General features: G+C 43.8%; 1 protein-coding gene across 9 annotated transcripts in view; it reads left to right on the top strand.

The window, feature by feature from the left end:
* The window catches only part of TSNAX (translin associated factor X), a 49,583-nt gene extending 46,394 nt beyond the window's left edge, over nucleotides 1–3,189 (top strand). For all 9 annotated transcript variants that reach the window (XM_080586435.1, XM_080586434.1, XM_080586437.1 and 6 more), the window contains 2 exons: nucleotides 83–210; nucleotides 1,372–3,189. In XM_080586435.1, the coding sequence (XP_080442561.1) occupies nucleotides 83–210; nucleotides 1,372–1,746 (503 nt within the window). In that variant the 3' untranslated portion in view covers nucleotides 1,747–3,189. The remainder of the gene's footprint in view (nucleotides 1–82; nucleotides 211–1,371) is intronic.
* The last annotated feature ends 12,504 nt before the right edge of the window (nucleotides 3,190–15,693 follow it).

Below are 15,693 nucleotides of genomic sequence, written 5' to 3'. Positions count from 1 at the left end.
TACTTAAGATTTCTGAAAAAAATGAAGGATGGATCATTGCTGTAAAGTTTGAATTGTTAGCTTAATTATGCTGTTTTTGCAGGACTTCAAGAGTATGTTGAGGCAGCTTCATTTCAGTATTTTATTAAAACACGATCTTTAATTAGTGTTGAAGAGATCAATAAACAACTAATATTTACAGCAGAAGACAGGGAAGAAACAACAAACACGGTAAAAGTTTTTCTTTTCTCACGTGACAAATATCTTTCAGAAATGGTTAATGTGATGACTAGGCTCAGCCACATTTTTGGCATCTGATTAAATAAGGCCAGTGACTGGTACGGTGTTAGATACACGTGAGGGCTTTGACTCACGTATTCAAACCTTATTTAGTTTAGTAGTAAACTAAATCAGTGGGATACAAGTTTATTCATTTCACATCCCCTTCATTTAGGGCAAATTGAACACCTGGTAGGGAGAACCATCCAGGATAGCAAAATACTAGGAAACTAGTACAGAAGAGGGATTTTTAATGGCCAAACACAGGGCTTTTCCTTCTTCATTCTCTTAGTAAGATATTTGCAAATAGGACAGGCTTTTAGCTTATGTTCTCTTGTTCTTACCAGTAGTGGTACAGTTATTTTCACAAACTGTGAAGTTGTTAACTTCCGCGCACACCCTGCAGACCAGATGGCTGAATTTGAGTGGATGTTAAACAGTGGGAGCAAAGGAATAGAAACAGAAATAGAAATCTCCCATCCACCACTATTTTGGAAATAAAAAGTATTGGAAACTTGGAAAGCAAACTTGTCACTTTGTGATGACTTTTCATGAAATATTTATTTAGATACTTTAATGAATTTGGTTGATATGAAATAGATCTGAGAGAACTATACCTATCAGCTTCTTCTAGAAAATGTTTTGAAATTCAAGATGCTATTACAAAATGATATGACTTGTTTTTGTAACAGACTCTCTTCTTGATTCTTGATTGCTTTGGTAGCTTTGGACAGACTATTCAATGAAAATTTAAATCTATTAGGCTGAGATCTGATCAAAAAAAAAAGCAAATGCAAATAAACATGGGTACAAAGATGCATTTACTCTGCAAATAAAGGTGGTAGAAGCATGGTGTGTTTATCATGCTTGTCAGAATGGAAATCACATCTCAGATGGAAGGAATGCTTTCATACCTTACAGCATACTGGAGGGAGATTAGTAAATGATACTTCTAAAATCAGACTGTCAAGTGCCACGCAATTTCAGTCCCCAGAATGTTTGTAATTACCATTGCTTTACAGTTGCATTAGATAAACTAGTGTATATTTGAACCATTTTATGCTGCTTTTTGCCTACTTGTCTTTACTGGACTTTGTTCTGATCTCTCCTCAGACTTCCAATTCCCAGGATAAGCAACCACACACTTGGAGCCTGAAGGTAACACCCGTAGATTACCTGCTGGGAGTGGCTGATCTAACTGGAGAGCTGATGCGGCTGTGCATCAGCAGTGTTGGAAATGGTGACATTGACACGCCTTTTGAACTGAGCCAGTTCTTACGTCAGATCTATGATGGTTTTACTTTTATTGGCAACACTGGACCTTATGAAGTATCGAAGAAGCTGTATACCTTGAAACAGAGTCTGGCAAAGGTAGAGAATGCCTGCTACACGTTAAAAGTACGGGGATCTGAAATCCCAAAGCACATGCTGGCTGATGTGTTCTCCTCCAAAGCAGAATTGATTGACCAAGAGGAAGGTCTTTCTTAAAATAAGGAGACTGTCACAGCCCAGAAGGGGAGAGGACTTGCATAGAGAAAGCTTATTAGTTATGGTTTGCGGGGTTTTGACTCCCAAAGCTTTCTAGTTAGAGACATTTTAATTTTATCTATGAGAAGATTGTTTGCAATAGTAATTTGTAACCAAAAATACTTTTTATGATGTGCAAGAGAACAAATGTTTGACTTTGTCCTCTCAGCATGGAATTTCCTGTATTGCTCCATTGTATCTCCTCTCAGAATGACCAAATGTTCCACAGTGGTCTGCACCAGTGGCTGTCAGTTGTGTGAGTCACCTCGAACTGGTGTGGTCACTACAATAAGTTTCCAGCAACCACAGCAGTGAAGAAAAAATGGTTAGGTACTGTTTTTTCAGCATTATCCATAGGTTTCTGCTGAGCACTGTTTTCTGAGTATTTGGTTTCTTTCCCCAAATAATATCTAAAACAACACACCTATGTATGTGTAAGTTCATCCCTTGACTTGAAGCTGAGGTGGTGTCACAGGTGCCATGTAACGTAAGTTTTCTCTGATTAATGCTTTTAAGCATGAAACTGAAGCTAAGTCAACTTTTCACTAGTTGGTAGTGAAGCTAATTACACCAGGTAAATATTACCTTGCACTCATTATTCTGGGGCTCTGTTTAAATTGGGCTCTCTTTAGGTTACGCAGGTTCTTTAGATGTTTTGATATGAACTAGAAAATCCATTAAAAATTGTGGAATTTATTTATTTACATTTTCTGTAACACCTTCTAATGCAGAATCTGCCATCTCTGTAGACAAAAGCAGAATACCTGCCAAGTATGCTTAACGTGCATAATCTGGTGTTAGGGCAAGCACTTCTTGGTCAAAACAAGTGTGGTGTTGGAAGTCTGTTCTCCGTTGTTTGTGCTGCCCTGAGGACCTCCAGTGGGGTTGAACTGGTATAAATGAACAAGGGCTAGCCAAGCTGTAAATATCTGTTAGCAGGAACTATATCATGTGCATGTTCCTATGGAAAGGAAATTGCAAACAGAAATAAGGCAGACATTCTGACTTCCACATTTATCTTTGAGGTGGGTATGTCACTATTGGCAAAAAATCAGGGCTTTCTGCCGGTGTCTGAAGTTATGGAAGTCTGATAATGTACGTTATGCTAAAGGAAAGCAGATAAAACAACATGATCTTTAGACTCCAGGAAATAGGCCTCCCAACTGCAATTGAAAATACTGCATGTTTTTTATTTCCACTTCCATATGCTGTGATACTGCCAATATTTTTCCCATGAGCGTGTCCTGAGTAGTTTGGATCATCTGATATATGGACAGAAATGGGTAAATACATTTCTGTCACATTTTTCCATTGTTTCCATATAAAGCAATATGTGGTGGGTTTAAAAAGGAGAGTGTTTTTCCTATTGTTTATTACTTTTTTTACAATAAATTCTGAAAAGCAGTCACTGCCTGTGTGTTGGTTCTTTTGCCTGTCGGTCCTAGTAGTAAATAAATGTGCGAGTTTCCCACTGATGCGCTTTCTAATCACAAATAACTTTTCTCTTTTTCACTAATTTTATTCAGTGAAGTCTAAAAAGTAGCTAGGTTTGAAACTTTGTGTAATCGTCTTGCATTTTATTTAATTTTTCTTTTTCTCTTTTAAATTCAAGGGATTCAAATGACAGAAATTTATCACTGGAATAAATCTGCAGTGGTACCCACGTTCTTCCCCTTGTTTTTCCTCTTTTTTTTTTCCTGATGGGACGAGGGGAAAGAAAGGAGATGGTTACCTATTGATAAGGAATGCTTTTTTTTTTTTTTTAATGCATTAGTATTTGAGTTGACGCAGGTAAGAGAGAGAATAGTGCTGTCTTTTAGTGCAGCTAGATTTGCTTGAAGTAATTGCATATTAGGATGATGTGTGTGAAGTGAAAGCCTATAGTTATTAGAGGTATTGTGTGGTATTAAACAGTCCTAGCAGCTATCAGGTAAAAATTGAACATTTTCATGGCACAGTTTGAAAAGGGATGATGGGATGAGCGACATACTAGAGCCTCTGTAGCCATGAAATGAGCCACTGCTTTAGTCAAATAACTATTGCTTTTGTACAGTCATTCATTATTTTAAAAAGACAGATATGTGAAAAGTATTTTTTTTTCTAGCAGACTTTTAAGTAGGGGTTCCTTCAGAAATTACATTTTGATTCTAAAGATTCTGAAATCTAAATTTTCTGTATGCCCAGAACAAATTTTTTAATGGCAGACATGATTTCTAAACTTATTCAGGCTGCCTGTTTGTAATCAAAAGCTGTGAATAATTTCTAATAGGGAGCAAAGTGTATGTGTGGTGTATTAGAACACCAGCACAGATGGGAAATAGGTAATGGCCTGCAAATCTCCTGCTCAAGGAAATATTTTCCCCCCAAAACAATTACACTGTAGCTATTTGAAAAATGACAGACATTTATCAGCAAAACAAGCTGCTAAACAAGCAATGGCAGTTTTCCCATTTCTTATCCCATTACTCTGTGGAGCTATTGATATGCTTGGTCTAGGGCCAGAACAAGGCTACGTCATAGCAGATGTTTCACGAGGGCAGCTCTGCGTGCTAAAAATCATCTGCTTTTTTAAAGCCTCCTTTCTCAGAAGTGATTTTTCTTTGTGGGTTGACTTTTGTCCTGGCTATTAATTTGCAGTGAGGAAAATCAGCCCAACCACATTTAGCTTTCCAGAACTGCCAGTGAAGTTATGTAAGAGAAACTTCCTGTTGACAGGACACGTGTGTCTATGTAGTCCTACTTGCTTGGGTTTTCAGTGAGTTTATCCAAAATCAAAAAAATTAGACTAGACCCTCTGTAATATATAACATGTTAGGTGCCTTATGGATTTCTCTGGACCAGATTCTGGCACTGCCCTCAAAGAGTTTCTAATTTAAGAGCAGACAAAGGAGTAGCCAAGACAAACAAAAGGCAGATGGTAGAGGGAGATGAAGAGAAATGGGGAGGATGGGATTTTTACCAGAAGACTGTGTGGGATAGCAGTTTGGTTTACCACTTCCCATTCTGGAAAGGGAACTTTTCAAAGCTTCGCAAAGTCTCAAGTGTGACAGTAAAGGGTTAGTTGTGAAGGGCGAAGGCAGTACAGCAGCAAAATGGAAGGAAGTGAGGTAGAGACAAAGGGGGGAAGAGTGGCAAGGAGTGGGAGAGCGTGGAGGAAGAGCAGGATGAGCTGTGGGACAGAGGGTACACATGCAAGTAGGGTGGGACTTGGGGAGGACATGGGACAGGAAGAGAGCCCTGCAAGAATTTAGAAACAACGCTTTGAAACTGAGTGACTCGACTATAAAAGAGACTTGGAGTAGGCTGTAGGAACTGAATTTTAAATGACCACAAGGTCCCCAAAGCATCTATCTTCTTGGGTAATAAATAAGGGGAACTTGGTTTTCAGAGCTGCTGAGAGCCAACAGGTCCTGCATTGAGCAGGGGTTGCAGGCTCTCAGCTGTGCTGCCACAAGTCAACCACAAGCTCTTTGTTCCCATACCACCCCATTTCCCACACATGTTACCTTCACTCCTGTATCAGTAGGCACAATCCTTGATGTGTGAACTGCCAGCATTTGCAACTGTTGGAATCAAGGTTAGGTATATCCTGTGACATAAAGGAATGTTTACGGTGACCACTGTATCCCCTTTGTATGCTGTTTGCATGTCCATTTTGCTGTCATTGCTTCATTCAACCCCATCTGTTTCTTTCCTATGTTTACTTATCCTTTCTTAGGCTGTACAGTTATGTTGAGCCATTGCTCACGTCCATCGCATGGTTTGGTCCTTTCCGCATCTAGCTGGCATCGTGAGGTAAACCATCTCAGTGCAGGAAGAGGAGTCTGTTGGTTTCTTAGGTAGGTTGGTCTACTTGCACCTCCAAATTTGAAAACGGCGCTCTGCCTGGGAGGGGAGAGAGGTCTGGTACTCCTGCAGTCTGAAGGCCCGGAGTGCATGTCCTACAGCAGCCATGGCACCGTGTGTCAGGATGGATGGGCGGGCAGATCTCATGGTGATCTTTGCAGGTGAGCAAACCTTAGTTATTTTGAGGTTTGTGATCGTCACAAGCCAAGGCAAATTGTCTACAAACATGAAAGAAGCTTCTTTTCCAGTTCTGAGGAAGGTTGTCTTTGAGGAATATAATTTCCTACCAATTCTACCTCCCTTTACCTGACTCATTATCCCTTGGAAAGGCCTGTTGGCAGGGTGTAGCAGAAGAGGCTTGCCTATGACTTCTTCAGGAGCCAGTCAGTGCCTCCCTGAGCGCAGGCCAGAGGCGCGGTGATGGCTCCTCTCATGGCTCCTCCCTCGGGCCTGCAGCTGGCTCTGGTGTTCCTCCTGCTGCCTCCTGAGCTCCCAGCCCCCCCGCTGGATTTTGCAGGCCAGTGACAAGTGGGTTCATCCACGTTTATCCTACTGTTGTTTTCATTCAGATGTTTACTCCTCCCAAAGAAAGGGGCTGTTGTTGTGTAGGCTCTGCTCCTCCGCTGCCACATCAGGCCAGATGACCTCCTGAGTCCATCATCAGATCCTGCTCCAGAAGGGTCCTACCGCTTCCATTTAGTTCTTTCTCAAGGTCCTCTCCTGTCATGGCTTTAGGAAAAAATAGCTGACAAAACTAACCTGTGCATAAGTGGATCTGGAAATAGCCCAGGTTTTGTTGAAATGAACTTCTGCATGCTTGGGGACAGGAACCAGATAGGTGAAGGATGCCCTTGCATAGACAGCCCTTGGTGTTTCAACGTCATGGGAATGCTGTTAAGCACTGACAGATTTAGAAGTGTTGAGGGGTGTGAGGGGTTCTCTCCTCAAAGCTGGTGGTAGGTAGGTCTTCCTTTGCATACCTCACGCCTAAAGGGGAATATGACAGACAGGAGATGCCAAAACTGTGAGGACAAATGAGTAAGATGAGGCAGTGTAAGGCCGTACAGCAAATTGGTCAGGAGCCTGGAATTAGGTTCAGCTCTTTCAGCTTCCATTCCATCTCTCACCGCTGCTAATCTGAGCTCTTGCTGCACTCCAGAGCCAGCCAGCACAAGGAGCAGCTCTTTTTTTAGTCCCCTTTTATGGGACTGAAATGCAAAGGTTGCTTACGTGCGGTTCTGTCATGTGCAAAGCACGCACAACGTCCCACAGGCAGACAACTGCGTCACAAGCACTCACGCCGAACTTCCAGCCAGCTTTAATAAACTCCTCTCGTGTGTTATTTTCTTGGTGGAACCTCTTTTCCTAGCAGTTTCCTTGCTTATCAAGCTGCCCCTGCACCTCCAGGCCCCAGGCCTGGCACTTTGCCTCCTGCTCCCTGCAGCACAAAGGCAAAGCCATGGCTGGGGCCCGGCTCCGGGCCTTGGGTGCCTGCTGACATCTCGTGGTGCAAAGCATTCCCGCTTCGTTGTTCCAGACCTTTTTTCCAGCATTTTCACCTCAGCATTTACCCACAGTGACTCTTAGTTTATTAGCTATTTGGACAGGTATACTCTTCCTCTGGAAGAAATGTGGCTTTGCAGGAACAAAGAAATGATGAGCGAACAATTTACAATCTCATTTCTTAATTGTATCTACCCGTGCAGCTCATTCTACCGATTAGCAGTTACACCGATGTTCCTAAATCACCTGGGCACATTTGAGGTCCGTATCTGCATATAAAACTTCTGTCATCCATTAAATTATGAGGTAGAGTTTTCCTGAATCCTACTTTAAAACTGTGTTGTATAGGAAAGGGGGAGCTGTGGGCATTTGTGCAGAGAGACACGAGTTTGTGCCTAAATCACTAAATTGAAAGTAATGCTCATGGTAAATAACATAAAAGGTTTAAATCCAGTCTTAGCAGGGCCTGTGCTCTACAGGAACTGGTCAGGAAAAGTAGACCAGCTGCAAGATTTCAGATTATTTTAAATATATACTTAATTTTAGTTTATCTGGTCCTGCCCTGTTACTAGAAGGATGTGTTTGTGAATTATTAGAGAACGTATATTTGTTCTGCCACCTAGTGTCTAACTCTAGAAATAACTGAAACAGGCTTTTTTTTTTTTTTTGAGTTACAAATTATTTTTTGTTTTCTCTTTAAGTTCTTATAAACACAATTAGTGGTGCAGTGCAAGATTCATTTTTAGGCTTAGGTAGGTCTCGGATCGTGATAAATTATACTCGGCTCCTTCTGCTATGTGGAAAACATGCTATTCTCTGGTATTCCCAAAATTATTTTGTATCCCCTCATGTGTGCATGGTGTTTTGAAGACAAGTAAATAAAAATCCATGAGAAAGTTTGACTAGACATGTACTTGCAGACTTGTGAATTATACAAATACTTTTATTTGAAGTAGTACATTAAGGAGTACTGGTGCTAATAAGGACTCATAATCTTGAGTCCTAATTCCTTAATATGTATTATAATCATGCTACCCATATAAGAAAATGCAAGTCTCTTTTAGCTGCTGAACTTCTGGTATAAAATCAAACGCCTCTGCATGTGTGAATGCAGCTGTTTACTCGCCTACGGTGACCGTGTTTGCCACAGAAACCCCTCAGGTAGACAGCACAAGTGGCTTCACAACCGTGAGACTGTCTGTAGCATGGAAGCAGGGGCTGTGCTGCACCCTGTGGATGAGCGGGGCTGGGGCTGGTTGTTCCAGCCCTGGGACACTGCTCGTTGATGTTACAGGTGAGTGGGACCTCCTCAATGTCCTGGCATGGCCCAGCAGCTCTCTCTTGCCCCGTTCTCCTCCACAAGGAGAGACCCGGCACACACCATAGCGGGGGGCATCATGAGACGACACAGCAAGCTTTGAAGCAGGATAACACAACCCAAGTCATTATTTGCACTGGGCAAGACTGGTGCGCCTGGGCACGTGGCTGCAGACAGCTATTGCTGTCCAGGCACTCTCTGCAATGCAAAATTGTCCCTGTTTTATGTTATATTGTCACAGTCATATCTGAGCATCTTTGGCTAAGCTTAGCTGGGGGCCAGATACCCCATTCATGTAAACTGCTTTCTGGATTACAGCCACAGGAGGAAGGAGATGCTAGTTTGTTTTAGAGCAGTTCCTTTGCCTTTGGAAGATCACAGGTTTCAGAGGGATTTCCGTCTTTTTCCACCGCAGCTTAACAAAGGCTGAGATCTTGTACGAGCCTCTGAATTTATAGGATGAAACTCACACCATGTGTAAAGGAAGGAGAGAGCTGGAGTCCTCTGAGTCTTTTGGATAAAGTCAAGTGAAATTCCAGCTGGTGTCCTCTATAAAAACATTTTGAAATCCCTGGCTCTGGTGGGAAACTCAGCAGCTACATCCCGTAGCTCTGCTTCAGGTCAAAGCTCTCCCCGAAGTCATCAGGATCTGTGCTCTGAACCTGATGCTGCCACTGGGCACGAGGAAAACCCCGCGACAGGCAGCTATGAGGGGTGTCCGCACCTCGGCAGCCTGTCCCTGGCTCATGGGAGGCCCTGCCTCATTGCTGATGCTGGCCTCCTCTGCTTTTGGGAATTGTGTTTTGCTGTAAAGTGTGACCACCAGGGTTTGCTGATGCAGCACCTGAAAACAGAACAGCCGGGGCACGGGGACGTTTTTGTGTTTTGGGTTTATTTCCTGGGCACTTCCCCCTGCTAGGTGCACTCACACTGAGCCTGTCCGTAGAGGTGTGGGACAGGAGGTGAGCGGTGAGGTGAGTGAGTTTGTTAATGACAGGGTACCCACCGCAGTAAAGACAACAGACGACTGAAAAAATGGAGAAGTGGATTATGAGACTGCAGGCAGGAGAGGAACCAGGCTGAGCATAGGTAGATGTGATGTGGTACTCGTGGGGAAAAATAGCCTCGGTGTCCCCGCTTCACCACCAACATGCTGGGATTGCTTTCATGGAAATATCAACTCAGTGCTTGTCAGCAAGCAAAAAAGACAGCCAAATGTTAGGAATTAAAAGGAAAACACAGTGATAGCAAACGGGATCATGCCCAGGGGCACCTCAACACAAAGCGATTTAGGCACAGCTCTATGGCACGAGTGGAACCATCCCAGCAACTCCCAGGCTTTACCCAAGATTTTCTCTCCCCACAAAACTTGGACCGCTTGAGTCAACGCAGATTTTGATGTCAATGTCCTTAAATTGTTTGTCTCTGTTTGCAACAGGCTTGTATTGATTTAGGTTAATTTGGTTACCAAAAAAGGGTTGCGCTGATTGCTCTAAATGGATTAAATTGTGATTTCTGTTAAACTGATGGCAGGCTGGTGTGTAGACAGGGCCTGGAGCTTTGTAAGCTAATGACTTGGCAGTAATACAACAAGGCTTTTTTAGACAGCTGAGACCAAGCTGTTGTTTTAAATCTAAGACCGTAAGTGTTACTCTTCTGGTAAATTGTCCCCGAACAGGAAAGTTTTCCACCAAGTTGGGCTCCTGGCAAATCTCTTTACTGACTCTTACTTTTCTGACAAGAATTTGACAAGTACTCTTAATATAAATGGATTTTGGATTGAATCCAAATGTAAAACATGGGAAATTTCCATTCTTTGTCAAGGTTCTCTAATTTTTGTTCACCTTCCCAGCCTGCTAATATTTTCACATTTCTGCAAATGGAAAAAAAAAGAGTTTGTTTTCATTTTTTATAACAATTCAGATGGTTTGAAAAAAAATGTAACTGATGTCACTTCCTGCCAACACCAGAGAACCTTTTTCCCAGATGAGACCTGTGAGGAGAACAGGTTCAGGAGCAGCCACTGTTTTCTTCATTCAAGAAGGGACAAGGGTGAGGTTAGTCCTTGGTCATTAAATCTTTCATGCCCCGTACCATCTCAATGGGAAGAAAACCCCATCTCTGCATAAAATGTCTCCTATCTGCCTCTGAACCAGCTGCCTGAGCTTCTGCCAAGTAAATCTGCCTTCACAGGTCTTTTCTGTACCAAAGTGCAAATCCCATTTGGCATTAGTGATTCATCTGCTTTCTTTGTTGATGTTTCTGACTCCAGGTTGGGGCTGAAATGTGAACAGCACAGGACTCCAGTCCATTGATAACTGCACCTTGGCTATCCTTGATTTGCAGGGAAGCCTACTGAGATATAGAATAAGCCTTTGCTCAGAAAATCCCAGCGCAGCATGTCAGCTGTGACCTTTTTCTGTTTTAGGCAGAGAATATTATGAAACCTCAAGAAGAAAGCCAGTGGCAAGAATGAGGGGAGACTCCATGCCTCAGAGGAAAGTTGAGGGCTGCCTTTAGGATACCAATTGCAGGCCAGGAATCTGCATTAGGAGTAAGCCTATTTATCCTCCTGGTTTGCCATCAGGTGGTATCTGAGCTCCTTCCAGACCACTTCAAAGTTGTTCTAGGCTCACACCATAAAACCCTGTCCATGAGGGATGCCATACCCTAGAACAGAGAATCATGAGATCACAGAACAGTTTGGGCTGGAAGGGACCTTAAGGATCACCTGGTTCTGCTCTGTGCCATGGGCAGGGACACCTCCTGCCAGACCAGGCTGCCCAAAGCCCCATCCAGCCTGGCCTTGAGCACCTCCAGGGATGGGGCATCCACAGCTTCTCTGGGCAGCCTGTGCCAGGGCCTCACCACCCTCACATGCGCCTCCCTGCGCTATGAATCATAAAATAAACTCCCAGATCAGAATAGCCAGCTTTGCCATAAGGGGATACAAAGCTCACAATGAGCAAAAGAATATCCCACAAAATCCTCCTTTATACTTCTCTGAGCCTCTTCCATGGAACAATTAGTGGATGCTCTTGTTTTGAACTCCATGACTCACTCCTGTAATTCAGCTGTGGTTTGTGATCACCCAATCGCTTAACGCAGCGCAGGGAAATAGGCAATTGTGAGAATTTCCTCTGATTCTGTGGCATGTTACACTGCAGCGCCATGCGCTCGCAGGGTGGATGTTCGCATCTCACATGTGCCGGCTCACCCTTCAGGCAGTGCTTCTTCATGGCATTAGTGATCAGGAAGGTCTGTCAGAGAGAAAAAGCATTTCACTGTGTCTACAGGACTTTGCAATCAGGCTTGCACGTACACTACTTTTGTCAATGGTCTGTAGCAGTTACGCTGTGGCTTGGCTCTGGTAGACTCTTATTTCCACCCGTATATCTTCTTTGTGTGCACATCTGTGTGCGTGTGCATACTTGCAAAAGCCCCATTAAAGGTAATAGGCTCTATTAAAGTGATTATACCTGCTAATGTCTCCCACACTCCTTTCTGTTAACCATATTCAGCTCTGCCAGTTAACAGCATATTTACTGTTACGAAGTAGTAAGTGATTTTTAATCGCTTCCCATAACATACACACTTGTGTAACTTTCCAAGTACATGGTAGATACGAAGGACTCTTCAGCACTTAAAGTAAAAGTGTTTCCAGAGATTCCCAGCACCCACAGAGTGTGTTTGGAGGCTTCCCTGTGCTTACCTTGCCTTGGTCACGCTGTGATAATTTTGGCAGCAGAGCAAGGAAAACGCCCTCAATAATTTGCCAACTTTTTCATATCTTAAAGAGAACGAAACCATAAAACCGTGGTGTACCACTGGTACCGCACGTCAGAAACCTTGCCCTGTGTCCATCAAAAGATGCTGTAATGGTGGAGAGGTTATTTCACTGTCTCCCAGGGGCTAAGCTGATGCTGTGAACAGGAGCAGCAGAAGGGGCCATTGCAGGAGTTGCCTGGACGGGGTGAGCTGCTGCCTCCTTCACAGAGAGCTCCCTCCAGCCCCAGGATGGACGAGGCAGGGGCTCCTGTGGCCACAGGCAGCCGCTGCTCCTCTGGGAGAGTTTTGTGGTGAGGGCTTCTCCATGTGATGCCCAGGTTTCTTACTTGTCTGCTTTTGACTTCCCCTTGCTTGACCTTCTCTCTCAGACACTTTCTCTCGCAGTCTCTTTGCTCTTTCCCTTCTGCAGTTGCTTTTGCTCTTACCACTCTTCTTCATTTCGTTCCATTTCTCCCCTTTTTTCTCTTTTGACTTCCCTGTTTCTCTTGCTTTTCCCTCTTGCTGCCCAACCACTCACCACATTTTCCCTTGCAGATCATTTTCCAAGGGCTGAACCACAGCAGCTCTGTTTGCATGGACATTTGCATGGCCCAGAGTCATCTCCTACAGCATGGGGTGCTTGGCTGAGGAACATGATCTTCCCTGGCTCCATCTGTGGTCCTTGGGGATGGACAGGAGCCTCCAGAAGGTGCCTCAGCCCCTAAGGGTGTTGAAGGAACTCGCGAAGTCTCTGCTCTCCTGACACAGTCTGACAGTAACACAGACAAATTAGGAGTTTGCACCTGTAGAAGAGCAGCAGACTTGCTGGCAGCGCCTTGTAGCGACTTTCCCCCACCCCAAAGTCTTGTCTCTGTGCTACAGACGTGGCATTTCGCCCTACGTTCAGGACCAAATTCAGATGAGAATTTTCAGCCCTGTTCTGTTTTCGCTCTAAAAATAGGCCTAATGTAAGGAATGGGGAAATAAAAGTGAAAAGGGAAGCACAACTTTGATTCTTACTCAGCCGCTTTAAAAGCAGGCTTCTGCACAGCTTCAGTGGCTTGCACTTCACCAGAAGGTCTCCCAGGGGCTGGCTTCCACATTTTAAATGGAGCCATGTTTAGCCTTTTCCTTAGCAAATCACTCAGGCACTGAACTCCAAATACAGCCTTATCTCCATCCAAACATTCATTCCCAGAGAGACTTTTTCTGTTCACTGTGATCAGACCAAGAAAATACACGAGACACTATAACAACCCCCCCAGAGTGTCTGTGCAGGCACACTGCTGTAGCCCGAGGTTGCAGACAAGCTGTTCTGTGGTAAAGGTCCCTTCTGTAGGTAGGAATCTGGTCCCACCACCTGCCCGTGAGATGTTGCCAGTGGCTTTCCAAGGATTTCACCCTGAGTCTGGGTCACAGCTTTTGTTACCAGCTGGCCCAGCAACACAAAAATCTGTCAAAGTCACATCCCCCTTCCTTCCCTGTGCATCTCTGCCCTCCCATCCCATTTAAATACGAGAGGGACCACCTGGGGGCACAGGATGAGGTCCCTTGTCCGCAGGGCAGGCGCGGCTCGGTGGGACCCTTATCCCTTCTCTGCAGGTCACTGGTGGGGGGAAGTCTGGGTCCACATCCCCATGTTCCTTGGCGCAGATAGATAGCTCTTGGGAGTAATTTTGGTTAATTTTATTACTGACCGCAGGAAATGATGTGACACAGCCTCACGTCTGACCAAGGGGGCTGTTCTGGCATGGATGCACAGCTCTCCCTCTCTGCCCCCCGATTGCCATCCCGTGTGCAGCTGCCCTGGTGGCTTTGGTAATCAATTTTTTTATTAGCCTGTTAAGCAAAATGCTGGCACTGAGCCATTGGCAAGTTGTAAAGCTGGCCAAATAATTGGAATAATAATTCACTCCCATGGAAAGCGGTCCATTTAAAGGTGTTGTTTATTTCCTGAATGGAAATGAATCCCTTCTAAGGGTTTGGTTTAGATTAGTTCACTGCATGGTTTACTTGAGCCCTATTATTTTACCAGTGATACATAAATTAGGTTCATAAATACAGTGATAGAGCTGGACCTTGGCTATGCTAGGAGATAGTGCTGTGCATTAATGTATATTATAAATGCAGAGTTTGAAAACCTAACAAGCCCCACTGGCAGACTTCCATGTATTATCTCACAATAATTGCTTCCAGCCAGTGGACATTTTTTTGTACTGCAGAAGACAGGTTATTTATATTATATATTTAGCCTAAAACTGTAATAACATCCTCTGGCAAAGGTATTATCTGATGGCGTCTGAAATGGAACCAGCTTTCCTATTTCCAGGCATTAACAAATGACAATCTTTGTGTCATCTCACGGCATTTCCTGAATTTGTGAACAAAATGCAGAGGATTTTTTAATTCATATAGTTTATTTCTTAAAAAGTAAAGATCTGTTTTCAACAAGCAGGCTTCCCAGAATTGTTACATGTGGTTTGTACCACCGACCAGAGAAATATTTCCTTTACGATTCTAATCAGGCAGAAACAACAGCATTGCTAGCAGCACTGGCTCTTGGTTTAGCCCAGCCAGAAAAATACCTGTGACCAACAAGGCACATGGAGGTCACAGAAGAGAATGTGTTTTTTCCTGTTGCCTCAGAAATGTCTGGATGCCTGCTACACCGCCCACAGCACATTCTCAGGCAAGCGCTGGAGTAGTGAGGATGTGAAGTCAGCAGTCAGGGAGACTTAACGATATTGTTTTAGGGATTTTAGGCAGAGACGAGTCTTGGTGATGGGACGGGCTCATTTCTCGACGTAGCTCTTCCATCTGCCGGTGAGGACAAGGAATAAGAAAGTGGGAGGATGGTGTGTGGGCTTCATGAAGATATCTAAGGTGCTTTCTAGGCCTTTGGTAACTTAGGAAGAGACGTCATGAATATTAAGAAATTGGTTGGCCTGGGTTGCCTGCTCCAGGTGGGTCAGCTCAACCTCTGCCCTGGGCAAAGTCATTAAAAATCATTGAACTACTGGTAAGGAACCCAGCCAGCAGTGAACCGAACTTGCCGATGTAGCCACTGCTCGCTGGCATTAATGAAAACAAGCATCTTCAGAGCTGAGGTTCAGTACTCATCTTTGGTGAGAGCAGAAGTTTGGTGGGCATGGACCATTATTAACATAAGAGCTTTCTGTCAGGTATTTGAAGAAGTATCACACCACCGTCTGACTTTGTTGTTTTATAAAGAAAAGGTAGCACTACATAAAATCAATATATTCAGTGATATATTCAATCAATATATTTAGTGAGACCTAGTGAATTGAAAAAATGCAGATATCCAAGGAGAGCTATTAAAGAATGAGAGTTACTGAAGTCTGCACGGTGCAGTGTTAGACTTACTGCTATTCAACGTTTTTATCAATATCTGAGAGTAAACACAACATTTCTGCTGAGAAACTGGATGGTGAAAACACTTGCCAGGTAGCAAA

The sequence above is a fragment of the Anser brachyrhynchus genome (assembly GCF_964034855.1).
Source record: "Anser brachyrhynchus genome assembly, chromosome: 3".
In the NCBI taxonomy this organism is placed as follows: Eukaryota; Metazoa; Chordata; class Aves; order Anseriformes; family Anatidae; genus Anser; species Anser brachyrhynchus.
The sequence above is the reverse complement of the archived record's forward strand: the minus strand, read 5'-3'. Positions and strand labels throughout refer to the sequence as shown.